This window comes from Nansenia antarctica (genome assembly GCF_963989245.1).
Source record: "Nansenia antarctica genome assembly, chromosome: 1".
Taxonomy (NCBI): Eukaryota; Metazoa; Chordata; class Actinopteri; order Argentiniformes; family Microstomatidae; genus Nansenia; species Nansenia antarctica.
The window spans coordinates 24560647-24579082 of NC_137674.1; the positions used below are offsets into that span (position 1 = coordinate 24560647).

The following is an 18436-nucleotide window of genomic DNA, read 5'->3' on the forward strand; positions in this document are numbered from 1 at the left end:
CCCCAAAAGCGGCCAGATCAAGTCATATCATGACTAGTCAGATCTGGCCCAGAATGTCACCCTATTTGAACAATTCTTAGTGAAAAACACTTTGCCTGAAAGACTTTCTCATTAACGTTTTCACTAAGAATTTAGTGAATTTAGTGACCCCAAATTAAATATCTCAGAAATGGTTAATATTATATGAAATCAATAATAAAAGGATTTTAAATACAGAAATGTCAGCCCTCTGAAAAGTATAATCATGCATATGTACAATGCAATGAGTCTATATAATATTTAAGTTTAACCCTTTAAGTTCAATTACTGAAATGAATGAACTTTTGCACGATATTCTAATTTTTTGAGTTGCACCTGTAAGGTGATATTCTGGGCCAGATACTAACTAGTCGTGATATGACTTGATCTGGCCACATTAATTGCAGAATTTTTTTTGCTCAACAACAAGGCGACAAACAATCAAGTATGTGCTGCTTCCTCTTTCCATAGGATACTGTTGTTGGGCTCTGTCTTTCCCACAAAATAAAAACCTACTTTACATACTCTAGGATGTACGGCCAAGTGTGCAACTGAGGCGCCATCTTTTACATGTATTACGGGTTTCATAAGTGAGGAGTGATTGGGGTCTGGAGTTGGACCTGAGCTGGACAGATCTGTTTGTGTGGACTCCAAAAGCTACGCGCAAAGAAGAGAGAATGGCCAGGGTATCATTCTGCATTCTTTCTGCAATATTCCTTGTGTTGAAATCATCTAGACACGTCGGCGCATTTAACAATAATACTACTACGGTCATCAATACCTTGAATATTAGTACAGCTACAACTTCTGATATGACAGTGACAATAAACTCTACTATTGTCTACCAAGATAAAAGTACCGTTGGATTTAAACCGACAATTGCGCCCAAGTTGTTCACCACAGCCCAAACCACTCTGGAGACGAAAAACATCACAAGTAAAGATGTTCTGGACCAGAACAAGCATCAAGACCAGGATGGAAAAGTTGGAAGTGAAGGGAAAGATGCGAAGAAAGTCTTGGGTAACTGTTCAATTCGTTTGTAAATGCATTTGTCAGCAGTTCTCAACGACTTGGTATTTTCTCTGGTTTTCAACTGTAATTGCTTATGATGGTATAACCACTAAACACGTTTTTTTATGTGTGACTCTTTGCGCAGTGAGTGTTTAGTGGGAGTAATGAATGTCATTTATAAGGGGTAGCACTAGTAGTGAGGCAAGAGCCTGTAATGGTCTGCGATTTTGCCACCTATGTAGTTTCATGTGTTGTTAAATCTGCAATTAATTCATTATATTATTGAATATATCGTTAGTCTAGTTGGCTACCTCTGTTGTTCCTGCTCCAATTACAAGCCAACGTGTACATATTTTAGATGAGTAAAGACATGTTTTTCTTGGCAGTTGCTTTGTGATAGATAGTTGTATTATTAGTCCTACTCCTTAACCACCCTGCAGCTGTAGCATCCTGACCTCCCACTCTGCTGAGTTTAACCGGACTATAGTCTAGTCAAACCCCCCAGAATGTCTCAAATTACAGCCAAGCTCTCCAGCGTTTCACCAGTTTGCTGGTCCGCAGACCCCCTCTCCCATACAAGGATATGGGGGTGCCTCTAATCTACCATGGAAATGACCCGGGAGGATTGCGCATATTTGAGGTCTTGAAGGGAACAAAATGGCCTGTAGTGCGGTTGGTCAACCCTCCTTATCACTGTACAGAACTACCACCACCCCACCCCCACCCCCCCTCTGTCAAACCAGTATAAACATGCAAAAACAGACACAGACATTGTTTTGATATAGCATCCAGTGTTCTGTGACTCCCCTAGACTGTCCTCCACTGGGTTTGGAGTCCCTTCGGGTAGACGACAGCCAGATCCAGGCCTCCTCTTACGAACGGACTGGACTGGGCCCTCATAGGGGCAGACTCAACGTACAGGTGGGTTTTATGTGTCGTTATTATTATCACTAGGGCCACCAAATATGATGTAAAAGTTTGCTGTGGCACATGTGGTGCTTAGCGTACCAACCATTGAATCGAATTAAAGTAGAGTAAGTAAGTAGAGTGATTGTGTGTTTTGGATGTATGTTCCTAGTCAGGCATTGGGGATGGAGACCTGTATGATGGGGCGTGGTGTGCTCAGTATGAGGATAAACATCAGTGGCTCGAGGTGGACGCCATCAACCCCACCCTGTTCACTGGGGTCATCCTACAAGGCCGGAACTCCATCTGGAGGTCAGTCTGTGAGAGAGTACATTTCCTTTTTTTTTTTAAATGTTCTTTTTATTGTCAATGGTCATTGGTTTCAACAGTCGTCATTACATTCAACATATCACAATCAACTCAGTTCCTATGACCAAAGCCTTTTTTTTCTTCTTTTTTTACATTAAGTAAAGTAAAACAAAAACAAACAAATAAATCAAAGAAATAAAAAATGAAATAGCGAGTGAACTTGGGGAGCTTTCATGTTACATAATATGACACAGATTAGAATTGAAAACGATTAAAGAAAATAAACAAAGTATACTTCCATGATCTGGAAATGCTTTATTACATTATATTTAATCAATCAGTTATTACACAGTAATTAGACATGTAAAACATTGATGTATGTACGTTGTTGATGTCTTTATAGATGGGATTGGGTCCACACCTACAAAGTGCAGCTCAGTAACGACTCTGTGGAGTGGGAGACCTGCATGAACGGCACAGGGGAGGCGGTGAGGAGCACTTTGGGATTCTTGTGTGAAGTGTTTGTGTTATATAGGGTTAAGACACCATATACTCTCATCCCAGGAATAGAAATTTGGTTTACTTTTCAAAAGTGTAACATTTGTGTGGCCTGGGGTGGTCCAGTGGTCTAGCACCGCGGTCTACAGTGCACACCCATGTCGGCATGGGTTCGAATCCGGCCCATTCCCTGCTGACATGCCCTCTCTCCCTTACGTTCCTGTCTGTCTTCACTACATCTGTCTAATAAAATGAAAAATATGAGTGGGACTGCCCCACTCAGAAAAAATAACTTGTATTTGTGGAAAACAAAAGTGTAACATTTCGTGAGCTTAGAATGATAAGGTTCTATCTCCGTTTAGGGCAGTTCAGAGATATTGAGCGTCAACGTTTTTACATTCCATTATGTTTTGTGAGATGGAACCTTTCTTTTTTTTATTAATTACTAAGTAACAAATTTCAACATTTTAAAAATAACACCACACAGGCATTAATAAACACCTAATGGATCAGATTATGTAAAAAAATAAATTTTGACAAAAATTGAGATAGAATCTTATAATTCTAACGTCACAAAATGTCCACTTCAATTTATCATTGTCACTAGAGTTTTGGCTAATACAGATATCGTGACGTTAGAATTATAAGGTTCTATCTCCATTTTTGGTCCAAATGTAAACATAAAAAATAAAAATAAAAACACAGGCATTAATAAACACCTAATGGATCAGATTATGTAAAAAACTCAATTTTGACAAAACCTTATAATTCTAACGTCACAATTTGTATGTTTCTGTAGATATTTCAGGGGAACCAGGACCAAGAGACTCCAGTACTGGGCCTTCTCCCTGAGCCCAAAGTGGCTCGCTTTATCCGCATCAACCCTCAGACCTGGTACTTCAACGGTACTATCTGCCTGAGAGCAGAGGTACTGGGCTGCACTATCCCAGGTACAGTATGACTGGTATGTTATTATGGCATGGCAAGGCAAGGCAAGTTTATTTGTATAGCACATGTCATACAACAGGGGCAATTCAAAGTGCTTTACATACATTATTTAAAAATACAGCAAGAGGAGCATAGTAAGAAAATAAAAATTACAATGAATAAAAGCAAATATAAGAAGTAAATAGATAAAACATTTAATAAGACAATAGTTAATGGAAAAAATACTTTGATAGAAGTGTTTGTGTGATGGATGAGCTGCAGTTTACGAACAGCTCCTTTAGATAGGCCTGTTAGTAGACCATTACAATAATCAAGTCTACTCGAAACAAAATGCATGGATGACTTTTTCACGGTCTTGCTTGGACATGAAACCTCTCATTCTTGTTATGTTTTTCAGGTGATAATAGGCTGATTTAGTTATCGAGTTTATGTGGCTGTTGAAGTTTAGATCGGAGTCTAGAATTACACCAAGATTTCTGACCTGTTTTTTAGTTTGAAGAGAGAGAGAATCAAGTTTTGCACTGACTTTTGATCTTTTGTCAGGTGCACCGAATACAATTATCTCTGTTTTGTCCTGTCATCAATTCTATTCCCTCACAGATCCAGACAACATTTACCCCTCTGAGTCAGTGTCTGGCTCCAAGGATGACTTAGACTTCAGACATCACAACTACAAAGAGATGAGAAAGGTTGTATCATGAGTCACACTAACACACCATACACAAACTCCAATCGTAATACACACAGATTACCAAGCACATACTCTTTGGAGAGATGTGTGCTAATTCAGCGTCTTTGCCCTGCAGCTAATGAAGTCTGTGAACGAGGAGTGTCCTGACATCACCCGCATCTACACCATTGGCAGGAGCTACACAGGACTCAAGCTTTATGTCATGGAGATCTCAGACAACCCTGGCAAGCATGAATTAGGTGAGGGAGAACATAATAAAGCCTTAATAAAAGGCAACAACCCCTTGAAAACCTTTTTACCGTCCTGGCTCCCCGCTGGTGGAACGAGTTCCCCACTGCTGTCAGAACTGCAGAGTCACTCCATTTACATTTACATTTATGGCATTTAGCAGACGCCTTTGTCCAAAGTGACTTACAACAATAAAAAAAATACTTTAATCAGGTAAACTCGGTAAACCCGCTCACTACTGAAGCCGTAGACTTCAGACCCATCTCTTCAGGCTACACTTTAGGGGTTAACTGTCACTCCTGTAACCTCTCCATCCCACTTGTTCAGTTTCTCTACTGTATATATGCTTCTTCTAGCGTCACGAGTGCCAATGGCCCCAGGCCCGAAAAGAGATTACTTTTCTTGATGGATAGATGATTCACTTACTTAGACAAATGTTTTTGTTGTAAGACTTTGACTTTGGCTTTGGATAAAAGGCATTTTGCTAAATGACAAAAATGTAAATGAGGGCTCTTGGCAGGTCTGTTGGGGGTCCTGTTTAAAATCCTCAAGTGTGTGACTATTTACTAGGCAGGCAGGATTCTGCAACAACCGAATGGTGACATCTTGCAATGGTTTTCAGTCAGGGAAGGCCTCCCTTATATAAACAAACTGATAATGAGTGAAACTCAAAACCCAGCCCTTTCAGTACTACTAATGTTTGACAATCCTGGTTAACCAAGAAGCAATTCACGGTCTCCTTTTACTTCTGCCAATATGTAAATATCAAAAACGGCAAGTCATTGTAACATGGAAAAGTAACATAAACAATTGTTTAAATACAGTCTGTATGTCTCTCCCCAGAGAGAGAAGGGATGAATGTATGTCTCTCCCCAGAGAGAGAAGGGATGTATGTATGTCTCTCCCCAGAGAGAGAAGGGTGTCTGTATGTCTCTCCCCAGAGAGAGAAGCATGTATGTATGTCTCTCTACAGAGAGAGAAGGGTGTCTGTATGTCTCTCCTCAGAGAGAGAAGCATGTCTGTATGTCTCTCCCCAGAGAGAGAAGGATGTATGTATGTCTCTCCCCAGAGAGAGAAGGATGTATATGTCTCTCCCCAGAGAGAGAAGGATGTCTGTATGTCGCTCCTCAGAGAGAGAAGCATGTCTGTATGTCTCTCCCCAGAGAGAGAAGGATGTATGTATGTCTCTCTACAGAGAGAGAAGGGTGTCTGTATGTCTCTCCCCAGAGAGAGAAGGGTGTCTGTATGTCTCTCCCCAGAGAGAGAAGGGTGTCTGTATGTCTCTCCTCCGAGAGAGAAGGATGTGTGTATGTCTCTCCTCAGAGAGAGAAGGGTGTCTGTATGTCTCTCCCCAGAGAGAGAAGGATGTCTGTATGTCTCTCCTCAGAGAGAGAAGGGTGTCTGTATGTCTCTCCCCAGAGAGAGAAGGATGTCTGTATGTCTCTCCTCAGAGAGAGAAGGGTGTATGTATGTCTCTCTACAGAGAGAGAAGGGTGTCTGTATGTCTCTCCCCAGAGAGAGAAGGGTGTCTGTATGTCTCTCCCCAGAGAGAGAAGGGTGTCTGTATGTCTCTCCCCAGAGAGAGAAGGATGTCTGTATGTCTCTCTACAGAGAGAGAAGGGTGTCTGTATGTCTCTCCCCAGAGAGAGAAGGGTGTATGTATGTCTCTCCTCAGAGAGAGAAGGATGTGTGTATGTCTCTCCTCAGAGAGAGAAGGATGTGTGTATGTCTCTCCTCAGAGAGAGAGAGGGGTGCATGTCTCTCCCCAGAGAGAGAAGCATGTCTGTATGTCTCTCCTCAGAGAGAGAAGGGTGTCTGTATGTCTCTCCCCAGAGAGAGAAGGATGTATGTATGTCTCTCCCCAGAGAGAGAAGGGTGTATGTATGTCTCTCCTCAGAGAGAGAAGGATGTGTGTATGTCTCTCCTCAGAGAGAGAAGGATGTGTGTATGTCTCTCCTCAGAGAGAGAGGGGGGTGTATGTCTCTCCCCAGAGAGAGAAGCATGTCTGTATGTCTCTCCTCAGAGAGAGAAGCATGTATGTATGTCTCTCCTCAGAGAGAGAAGGGTGTCTGTGTATGTCTCTCCCCAGAGAGAGATGGGTGTATGTATGTCTCTCCCCAGAGAGAGAAGGGTGTATGTATGTCTCTCCCCAGAGAGAGAAGGGTGTATGTATGTCTCTCCCCAGAGAGAGAAGCATGTCTGTATGTCTCTCCCCAGAGAGAGAAGGGTGTCTGTATGTCTCTCCCCAGAGAGAAGGGTGTCTGTATGTCTCTCCCCAGAGAGAGAAGCATGTCTGTATGTCTCTCCCCAGAGAGAAGGATGTATGTATGTCTCTCCCCAGAGAGAGAAGCATGTCTGTATGTCTCTCCCCAGAGAGAGAAGGATGTATGTATGTCTCTCCCCAGAGAGAGAAGCATGTATGTATGTCTCTCCCCAGAGAGAGAAGGGTGTATGTATGTCTCTCCTCAGAGAGAGAAGGATGTCTGTATGTCTCTCTACAGAGAGAGAAGGGTGTCTGTATGTCTCTCCCCAGAGAGAGAAGGGTGTCTGTATGTCTCTCCCCAGAGAAAGAAGGATGTATGTATGTCTCTCCCCAGAGAGAGAAGGGTGTATGTATGTCTCTCCTCAGAGAGAGAAGGATGTGTGTATGTCTCTCCTCAGAGAGAGAAGGATGTGTGTATGTCTCTCCCCAGAGATAGTTGTGATGGTTTCTGGGTAATCAGATTCTGGAGCCTGTTGTCTATGTGTCAGATGTGTTTCATGTAGTATTTTTTAATTACAAATCTACAGACAGATAGGTCACTCACTACCAGTCAGTATTCATTTCATATTAAGGTGTCATCAGAAAACCCTTTTCACAAGAGCTAATGATTTTCAGGCCTCTAGTGTCTTCCAATTCTTTCTCTTCTTCTTCTTCCCTTCGACACAGGAATGTGCGCCGTCAAGCCAGGGCCATCCATTTATGCTCTTTGGCTCGAATCTAGTAACCGCTTTGCACCATCTCCCAACACAATACACACAGAGCTTGGAAGTTTTTCCCGAGGGAAAGATGTTGGCCCGATGTTACTTCTTGTCAACAGACAAAGCATATGTGTCTAAAAGATGGCTGGCCCTTTCTCAACTGTTAGAAATACGATTCCTCGCATCCTCTCCTCCGTCCTCCACTGGCTTCAAAAGCGCTGGAGAGAGAGAATATAAGGGGAGGAACCTCAGGGTTCCCGCCCTGGTCTTAAAAAAAGTCTTAAAAAGTCTAAAATCCAGCAATCCGATTTACAACGCCTAAAAAGGTCTCACATTTCAGTTATTCGGTCTAAAAATGCGGTGCTAGGTCTTAAAAATGAGATCCTGCAAGGAAATCAATCCGACCACATCTATTTATGCGGAAATTAATCAAGCTGGAACAAAAAAAATGCCAATTCGCTTCCTTTTTTTGTCTGTATGGCAGTGAAATCCCTAATTTCATCACCTCGAGGATGACAAAAAGCTATCATATGGTGTCGCGAATAGGGCAAAAATTATATCAAAGAGGTCTAAAAAAAGGTCTAGAAAGGTCTTAAATTTGACTTGTTGAAACTTGTAGGAACCCTGGAACCTAGATCTTCACCTCCGATGCTTTTTGAGAAGGAAATGGAGGACGGCTGAGATGAGAGGATGAAATAAATCAAGTTTCTCACAATTGAGAAAGGGTTTATGTGGATGCCTGCCCACCTGTCTGTGGATGTAAATGAGTGTTTGTAACCCTGCTGGCAGGTGAGCCAGAGTTCCGCTACGTGGCCGGGATGCACGGGAATGAGGTGCTGGGTCGGGAGCTGGTGCTGAACCTGATGCAGTACATGTGTCGGGAGTATAAGAGGGGCAACCAGCGTATCATCCGCCTGGTGACCGACACACGTATCCACCTCCTGCCCTCCATGAACCCAGACGGGTACGAGGGAGCCTATCAGAAGGTAGGAGTTTGGTTTAACCTTTTTAATCTACATGGATTCTATCTCCATTCTATCTCCATTTTTGTCAAAATTTTGTTTTTTACATAATCTGATCCATTAGGTGTTTATTAATGCCTGTGTGGTGTTATTTTTAAAATGTTTACATTTTTGAGTTAGTAATTCATAAAATACAACGGTTCCATCTCATAAAACATAATGGAATGTAAAAACGTATATCTCTGAACTACCCTAAACGGAGATAGAATCTTATCATTCTAAACTCACGACATGATGTTGTGATTTGGTCAATACCGGACATACCGTATTCACCTAGAACTGGCATACACACTTACCTTCACTGTTATCCTCCACCCATTAGTCACAAACCTTTAAGTATGACTGTTCTTTCTCAGACAGCTCCAAAAAATTCATAGTGAAACAAAACCTGATCCTTCAGTTCTACACCGCCATCGTTGAGAGCATACTCACCTCATCCATCACAGTTTGGTACGGCAGCTCGGACAGTAAATCACGGAAAAAACTACAATGAATAGTAAAAAAATCATCTAAGATCATCGGCACCCCTCTCTCATCAGTTGAATCATTATATCTAAAACGCACTACCACCTGTTTCAACTGTTGGTGGTAACTGGCGCTACCGACCCCTGGCCACCAAAACATCCTGTTTCCAAAAACAGTTTTTTCCCCTCTGCTATAAGGACTCTCAACACCTGACTCACTGCACTAACCCTGCCAGATGTACTGCACTTTATAAGTTGTAAATATTGACTATGTTTTTGTCTTGTGGTTATGTGTGTACATTGTCCATTGTGATAGTCGTGTGTAATGTGTGTATGTTTGATGTAATTAACATCTGTACCGACAACAAATTCCACCGACCTAGGTCGTGTGGTCATTAAACGATTCATTCATTCATTCATTCATTCATGATTACCTCAAATCAAATCTTCTTTAGGGTTCAGAACTGTCTGGATGGGCTCTAGGACGCTACAGCTACGAGGGGATCGACATGAACCACAACTTTGCCGACCTTAACAACATTATGTGGGACGCCCAGGAAATGGCGACGGACAAATCTAAAGTCAGCAACCACTATATCCCCCTTCCCGAATACTACACTCAAGAAGACGCTATGGTAAGTACACTACAGTATTCGGTTGTTAAGTCTGACGTCAAACGTGACGTTTAGCAATTCCCTGCACCAGAGTACCAGTGTACTACAGCGGTTCATACAACAAGGGACACAGCACTTTCCCGTTTTACCCATATTGTCAGCATCTTTCAGCCTCGGAAAAGAGCTATATAAATATAATGAATTATTATTATTACTGCGGCAACGTTGGACCCGGAAACACGTCACGACTTAACAACCGAATACCACCTCAGAGGTTCATTCAACATCGCACACTTCCAGTAGATCAGGGGACTGCTCCCAGGGACGTCCTCATAGTGCACTTTTAAAATAGAGACCCTATCATCTTCAAACTCCAAAAATCCTACCAAAATACCTTTGTATTTATTCTCATTATTGATACATTTACATTTAAATTTTTAAATTTTTGGCATTTAGCAGACGCCTTATTCCAAAGCGACTTACAATCGATACATTTGACTAAGCAAGTGAATCATCAATCCACCAGTCGTAGCAGGAAGAGTAATCCAGCTCAGGCCTGGGGCCATTGATAGTCCAAGTCAACTGGCCATCACTCCACACCAGGCGACTGACCCACTGGTATCAGTTCATCTATAAATCCATCATCGGCAAATCCTCCCCCTACCTCTGCTTACCACTGAACTTCTCATCCAACACACGCAATCTCCGCTCCAACAAATATATCACTCTGGTCCCCCCCAAAGTCCGCACCTCCTTTGGCCGTCATTCTTTTCAGTTTGCTGCCCCGACTGACTGGAATGTGTTGCAGTTAACACTAAAACTAAATCTAATCGCGTTACCCACTTTTAAACACTCACTTTAGGAGCCACCCCTCCTAAATTTCGTTGTTTGGTACCTGTACTGTAGCAATGACAATAAAGACCATTCATTCATTCATTCATTCATTTTAGATGTTGTCTTGGATCACTGCACCTGCTTTTAAGTTAACTTCCCCCTGGTCCCTGCTGTCTTTTACATATTGTGTTGATATATAGATGTTTTTGATACTTGTGTATGGCATTCATGTTTTATATTGTATATATTGGGTTGTGTTCTATATCGTATATACTGTGTTGTGTTTTGTGTATAGACTTGCCTCTGTTCTGCCAATTGGCCAGATCATCATTGTAAATGAGAATTGGTTCTCAATTGACTTATCTGGTTAAATAAAGGTAAAATAAATAAATAATAATAATTGAAAAAAAGATAGAAGGAAAACCTTCTTCTATCACCTTCTTCTAAACCTATTTTTTTTATTTTTTTTTATTTTTTTATTTAGACTGGAGAAACAGAGAAACAGTACAAGGGGGGCAAATAGAAGTTTTTAGGGGACACAGTAGAGGACATTTACACACATCAAATAAGGTTATACTGAGTGGCCGTTGAGTCCTCTGTACGTGCATTGAGTGCGTTTGGAAAAGTTCCAATGCCCAACTGGAGGATGGGAAGGATGATATCTTAAGAATGCGTGCACTTCCTTCCGTCCTGTGGCATGTGGGCCTCAGAGAGTATGAGAGGCGAGGAGGAAACTGGATACTGGGTGGAGGTTTTACTGACAGGGGAGCAGCGTCACTGTACGTTTGGTAAAGGTCCTGTAATGTCATACATAACATACTGTATGTCGTGAGCTTAGAATTATAAGGTTCTATCTCCGTTTAGGGCAGTTCAGAGATATCGAGCGTCAACGTTTTTACATTCCATTATGTTTTGTGAGATGGAACACAGGCATTAATGGATCAGATTATGTAAAAAACTAAATTTTGACAAAAATGGAGATAGAACCTTATAATTCTAACGTCACAATGTGTATTATTAACTCCATGAAAGGATTTGATAACACAAAATATATCTTCATTAATTGATATAGGAAAGCTATTGTGTTATGACATGGAAATTATTATACTTAATACAGTGCTGTAAAAAAACATATCGCTTTTATGATATTCTTGTAAGTCATGCTTTGCTTTTCGATAAAACTATATTTTGTATAAATATAAATAAAGGAGGCCCTGGAGGCTATTAGGGTCAGTGATACAGTATACCCTAACCCTAACCCAAACCCTGGAGGCTATTCGGTTGTTAAGTCTGACATCATGCGTGACGTTTAGCAATTTCCGGGTCCAAACCAGAAATTCCCCGCACCAGAGTACCAGTGTACTACAGCGGTAGAATGACAGTTCAATCGTTTTTTAGACTGGGATCTATTCATACAACAAGGGACACAGCACTTTCCCGTTTTCCACATATTGTCAGCGTCTTTGAGCCTCGGAAAAGTGCTATACAAATATAATATAGTACTCTTGGCTGTCCCAGGTTGTATGAGGGTCAGTGATCCAGTACTCTTGTCTGTCCTCCCAGGTGGCTCCTGAGACGCGTGCTGTCATCAGCTGGATGCAGGACATCCCATTCGTGCTGAGTGCTAACCTCCACGGGGGGGAGCTGGTGGTCACCTACCCTTACGACTGCACCCGGGACTGGATCCCCCAGGAGGACACCCCCACCCCAGACGATAGTTTCTTCCGCTGGCTGGCCACCGTCTACGCCTCCACCAACCTGGTCATGTCCAACCCCGACCGCCGCATCTGCCACTACGAAGACTTCCAGAGGCACAACAACATCATCAACGGGGGCGCCTGGCACACTGTACCTGGCAGTGAGTGACCTCTGACCTCTGACCCTTTGACAATGAGACACTTCTCCCCCTGCATACAATACTCTGTATCTACGTACAATACTCTATATCTACATACAATACTCTATATCTACGTACAATACTCTATATCTACATACAATACTCTATATCTACGTACAATACTCTATATCTACATACAATACTCTATATCTACATACAATACTCTATATCTACGTACAATACTCTATATCTACATACAATACTCTGTATCTACGTACAATACTCTATATCTACGTACTATACTCTATATCTACATACAATACTCTATATCTATGTACAATACTCTATATCTACATACAATACTCTATATCTACATACTATACTCTATATCCACATACAATACTCTATATCTACATACAATACTCTTTATCTGATTATCTGATCTAAACTGATTATCTAAACCAAAATTACGGTAACTATTTGCCAGCTTCAATCAAACCTACGGTAGTCTATATTCTTTACAATGTACCGTCTGTGTCTGTTCTCTCTTTGTTAATATACATACTACTGTATGTCAAAGGTGTTTGTGAACCTCGTCCTGTTCTCCAGGTATGAATGATTTCAGCTACCTGCACACAAACTGCTTTGAGGTGACAGTGGAGCTGTCCTGTGACAAGTACCCCCATGCCAGCGAGCTTCCCATCGAGTGGGAGAACAACAAAGAGTCCCTGTTGGTTTACATGGAGCAGGTCAGTGCTGCTCTCTGTCTCTTTATGGGGGGGAGGCTGTGGCGCGGGAGGTAGAGTCGGCGTCTACTGATCGCAAGGTTGGCAGATCGGCGGTTCGAGCCCTGGCTGGCCACATGTCGAAGTGTCCTTGGGCAAGACACTGAACCCCAAATTGCTCCCAGTGAGCGGGCTGGCGCCTTGCATGGTAGCTTGCCTACCTCGCCATTGGTGTGTGAATGTGTGTGTGAATGGGTGAATGAGAGGCCGTTGTAAAGCGCTTTGGATAAAGGCGCTATATAAGTGCAGTCCATTTACCATTTAGAGCTGATGCACATTTGTTGTAGGAGTACTCTACTGGAATGGGTAATATACACAGTAATGTATATGGAATAGGTAAGATATACAGTAATTTATATGGAATAGGTAATATATGCTCAATATACACAATTACAATGTAGTTGAAAGGACACCTACATTCACTCTTTCTCTTAATCAGCAGGGTATCCGCGGTGTCTTGAAAAGTATTAAAAGTTGATAAATCAATTTTGGGAAAATCAAGACCCTCAATACGTATTAAAAACCCTTAAAAAGATTTTATGAGGTCTTGAATTTTGTTGGTATTTTTCTGAATTAGACTGTCCAAAGAGTTTGAGTCCTAAAAACTTTTAGTGAATTCATTAGTTTTATTAAAAAACAAAGATGAACCGAAAATTCTGTTGTATGATAGTGGTCTAGTCTATTGCAAACTAAAACTGTTAAGTTAGAGGTGTCACTGATGTAAACGGTTACAGCTCGAAGTGGCGGTGAGGTCTGGAAAAATATTGACAAGGTCTTTAAAAAGTCTTAGAAAGGTATTGAAATTAACCTCAAGATTCCTGTATACACCCTGTGAAAGGACGCCTAGATTCACTCTGTCTCTTAACCAGGTTCACAGAGGCATCAAAGGGGTGGTGAGAGACAAGGACACCAAGGCCGGCATTGTCGACGCAATCGTCAAAGTCGACGGCGTAGACCACGACATCCGATCAGGTGGGCTTATCGTATCTCAGGATAATGTCCATTTCCTGTATGTACCTCACACCTCCCACTCCCACTCACTCCACAGCTAACTCCTAATACTTTATTAATCTCTTGAGAATATTTTTTTTTAATATAAATTGTGAATAACTAACATTATTTACAAACACTACAATCCTTGAATGAATTTGTGAGCTTAGAATCATACGGTTCTATCTCCGTTTAGGGTAGTTCAGAGATATCGAGCGCCAAAGTTTTTACATTCCATTATGTTTTGTGAGATGGAACCTTTGTATTTTATTAATTACTAACTAAAAAAAGTCAACATTTTAAAAATAACACCACACAGGCATTAATAAACACCTAATGGATCAGATTATGTAAAAAAACTCACTTTTGATAAACATGGAGATAGAATCTTATAATTTCTAACGTCACGTTCTAACTCTCTCTGTGTTTCTGTCAGCTGGGCAGGGGGACTACTGGCGTCTGCTGAACCCGGGGGACTACAAGGTGACGGTGTGGGCGGAGGGATACTTCCCCTTCATGCGGCGGTGCCGTGTGGGGACAGAGCCCAGCCCCACCATCTGTGACTTCACCCTGGTCAAGATACCTCAGGAGAGGATAAAGGAGATCCTGGCCAAGGGCAGGAAGCTGGCCGGGGACGTGCAGCTGCGTCTGCGTGCTCTGAGGGTGCGCAAGCTCCGTGCCAGCACCCGGGTCCTCAACCAGAGGCGGGAACGGCAACAGAAGCAGCAGAAGCAGGGACGGAAAGCAGCTCGCTCTGTAAACTGAGCCACTGACTGAGGGCAGAGGAGGAGGAGACAGGCCTGTTCAGTCTGCTTCCCCAGCGAATCGTGAGCTTAGAATGATAAGGTTCTATCTCCGTTTAGGGCAGTTCAGAGATATCGAGCGTCAACGTTTTTACATTCCATTATGTTTTGTGAGATGGAACCTTTGTATTTTATTAATTACTAACTAAAAAATGTCAACATTTTAAAGACAACACCACACAGGCATTAATAAACACCTAATGGATCAGATTATGTAAAAAACTCAATTTTGACAAAAATGGAGATAGAATCTTATAATTCTAACGTCACAAAATGTCCACTTCAATTTATCATTGTCACTAGAGTTTTGGTTAATACAGACATCGTGACGTTAGAATTATAAGGTTCTATCTAAATTTTTGGTCAAAATGTAGTTTTTTTTTACATAATCTGATCCATTAGGTGTTTATTAATGCCTGTGTGGTGTTATTTTTAAAATGTTGAAATGTTTTAGTTAGTAATTAATAAAATACAAAGGTTCCATCTCACAAAACATAATGGAATGTAAAAAAATTACTTTGACGCTCAATATCTCTGAACTACCCTAAACGGAGATAGAACCTTATGATTCTAAACTCACGATATGGCTAACAATGTTTTTTTTTCTAGAGTAAGTTAATGGAAGCCACGTCTATAAAAGAGGACTTTACATGTCAGCTGGCCTGATATGGGACAAAATGTTGTATCATTTGTCTATCTACTGTACTGTTCCTGTGTTTGACTAAGGTCATTAAAGACAGACAGATGGAAGTATGCACGTGAGAAGATATTGACAACTGTTTATTTTTTTCACTGTAGCCTCAAAGGTGTCTGACATTGTTCCATGGGGCAGGGTGGCATTTTACTAACTGTAAATATATTTGAATTGTGTGATGCAAATGAAAAAAGGGTATTTTTTACAAAACTAAATTTGTCCCCCTTTCAGGAACAAAAGTAAAGAAAATGCAATATTGATTTGAGGCAGGTCCCTCTGACATCAAGCGCCACCTAGTGAGACATTCTGGGCATTGCACCCTAAACACAACATGCTGGAGTAACAAAAGCAAACAGTGCAAAATGTCACCTTTTTATTTCAGTGATAAGTACCATTAGTATCATCGTTGGGAGTATTGAGAGTCACTTCTTAAACACTAACGTGAGCATCAAACTTATGAGCATCAAACTTATGCTACATCCTTTCCCGCTCCCAGAGGAACCAAGTGTGATAATACCAGGTGGCAAAAAACTACGTGCCCGTTATGACTGATAACAATTCTACATTTTCTTCAACAAACCAGAACTAAATATCGGTTAAAACCAGGGCAAGTTGACTGGTGAATCAAGATATTAATAAAACGCTACTTGCTCAGAATCCTGTGTAGAAGAAGCACATCGAGTCGACCCACACGTCAGAGTGCCGTGAACGTGAACGTACATCTGCTATTGACGACGGCAAATTAGTAGTTGCTCTTCAAGACCACATCAATTAGTAAATAAAAAGCAGCAAAGAATATACTCAACTACTCAAAATCCTCAAGATGATCCGATTGTTTTTCGACTCGACAGCTTAGCTGAGGTACATAAAAAGCTGCGCTCCTTCATTCACCTGGGACATACAGAAGTCATCATGAAGCGATTCACTGCACAGCAGATACAGGTAAGGTCAAACCACACCTGAGTCTTACAATCTTAAGACATGTTTTGGCATTGATAACTCACTATCGAGCATCACCTTCCTGCAATGTACTCTGTATAGAATATCCAGAAAAGGCTGATGTGCATAGTAGCATGGACTTGTTGTCTATCACTTAAATATTCATACACACTGGCACATTACTGTATATCTATTTTGAAACTAGCAGGAATTATAACAAGGCCTTCTTATTACCAGGTGCTGTGTGACTCTAGGCCGATTAGCCTAGCTAAAATACAGGTTATATCCAATACCAACCCAGAAGCAATGGTGATGAACACAGTGGTAATACAGGTGTAAAAAATAACAGTAACAATAACAGTTACAAACAGAACAGTTACAAACAGAATTCACACTCCTGAGAAGAAAGGAACTCAAGCTCAGTTGGTCATCCAGCTCCATGAAGTGTTGGGTTAATAACAGGACAACTTGGTTTTCTTTGTGGGTTTTTAAGACACACACACGCACGCATGTAGGCACGCACGCACGCACACACGCACACACACACACGGCAGGCTGACAAGTGTATTCTAAGTAGGGATGCTCCGATCTGGATTTTTGTGGCCGATACCGATCACCGATTTTTTTCCTCAAGATCAACCGATACCGATACCGATTTTTTTTTAAATACATAACTGTAGGCCTACTGACTGGATAGCCTACATATTTTTTGCTTTTTAGACAAAAGTTTTGATCCATTAGGCACCAAGCAAACGCAGACCCATTTTTATGGCACAGTAAAAGTCTGGCCTATCACCCAGTTAGGGCCTGAAGCCCAAGTCAGTCGATATGGCTGTATAAAAGACATCATAAACGTGGCCTTCATGGTTTACATACTGTTACGTCCTCCTATGTTTTCTGTTCAGTTATCTGTCTTCCCCAGAAAAAAAAAAAAATGATCGGTTTTTGCGATCGGCCATTTTTGCCGATCACCGATCGAGTCATTTGGAGTGAAATCGGCCGATTTAAATCGGTGGCCGATAAATCGGAGCATCCCTAATTCTAAGAGTGGCCTCAACCCCCAGACATGCTCAGGGTCAGTAGAAACATCATCCTGCACCGTGCTCCAAACAGTATCAACAACATCCACCAGAACTGGAGTAGTTAGTGATAAAAAAATAAATAAAAACAACAACATTAAAATCATTAGAAAAATGGGTGGGGTGGGGGGGAGGGGTACAAGGTAGAGGGTGAGCGAGGAGGTCACTGTTCTCCATCGTGAGGCTATGGGAGGTCCTTTAAGCAGAGGTCAAAGGTCAGATTGTATGAGCGTTAAGCAGCACGTACGGAGAAAGGCGTGAGAGCAGGAAGCTTCCCAGAGTCACAATCAGATTGGTAGAGCCTGAAGGAAGGAGAGGATGTTGAGTAGATCAGACGTGGCCTGTGAGACCACCAGGACCACCCCAGAATGCCCAGTTTGTTTGTGTAGTACGTAGTTTGACTGTTTGTGTAGTACGTTTATGTGTGTGGCCCCCTAATGTCATAATACTGTTTTTGTCTTGTCCTGCACACGGGGGCAGCAGGGTGTGATAGAGAGGAGAATCGTTTTTCTGCACCTGTTTTACAAAGATGTTTCAAAGAGAACTACCCCCCAAAAAACAAGTCTCATGAACAAACAAGAACAAAAGTCAAAAGTTAGTTCTCAGTAAAAAACAAAACAAAACAACAACTACCAAACCAAGTCATCTCTTTGCTTGTGGATCACACCAACCAAGTTGTCGCCCATCGAGTGCTGGGCAAAAACTGATTACAAACTTTGGGTTTGGATTTACATATCCCTCCTCCTCAGCCCCTAGAAGATAGAGACCTCTGTCGCCAGTCTGTTAGTGTTGTACGTGTCTTTGA

At 41.7% G+C, this 18436-nt stretch overlaps 1 protein-coding gene across 1 annotated transcript; it reads left to right on the forward strand.

Annotated features, from left to right (window-relative positions):
- Positions 1 to 1865: 1865 nt before the first annotated feature.
- On the forward strand, positions 1866 to 15399 carry LOC308161014 (putative carboxypeptidase X1). The gene is made up of 12 exons (XM_080534947.1): positions 1866 to 1950; positions 2108 to 2247; positions 2648 to 2732; positions 3542 to 3692; positions 4291 to 4379; positions 4497 to 4620; positions 8360 to 8556; positions 9512 to 9691; positions 12068 to 12362; positions 12951 to 13090; positions 13996 to 14098; positions 14553 to 15399. Exons 3-12 carry the CDS (start codon positions 2712 to 2714, stop codon positions 14879 to 14881), a joined length of 1629 nt encoding a protein of 542 aa, XP_080391073.1. The 5' UTR covers positions 1866 to 1950; positions 2108 to 2247; positions 2648 to 2711; the 3' UTR covers positions 14882 to 15399.
- Positions 15400 to 18436: the final 3037 nt, after the last annotated feature.

Excerpts from the sequence above, each read along its gene's own strand:
- LOC308161014 (XM_080534947.1), top strand. The coding sequence starts at position 2,712 with ATGAACGGCACAGGGGAGGCG. Across the intron at positions 3,693-4,290 it reads ACTGGGCTGCACTATCCCAG|ATCCAGACAACATTTACCCC; the intron begins GTACAGTATGAC and ends ATTCCCTCACAG. Across the intron at positions 4,380-4,496 it reads ACTACAAAGAGATGAGAAAG|CTAATGAAGTCTGTGAACGA; the intron begins GTTGTATCATGA and ends TTTGCCCTGCAG.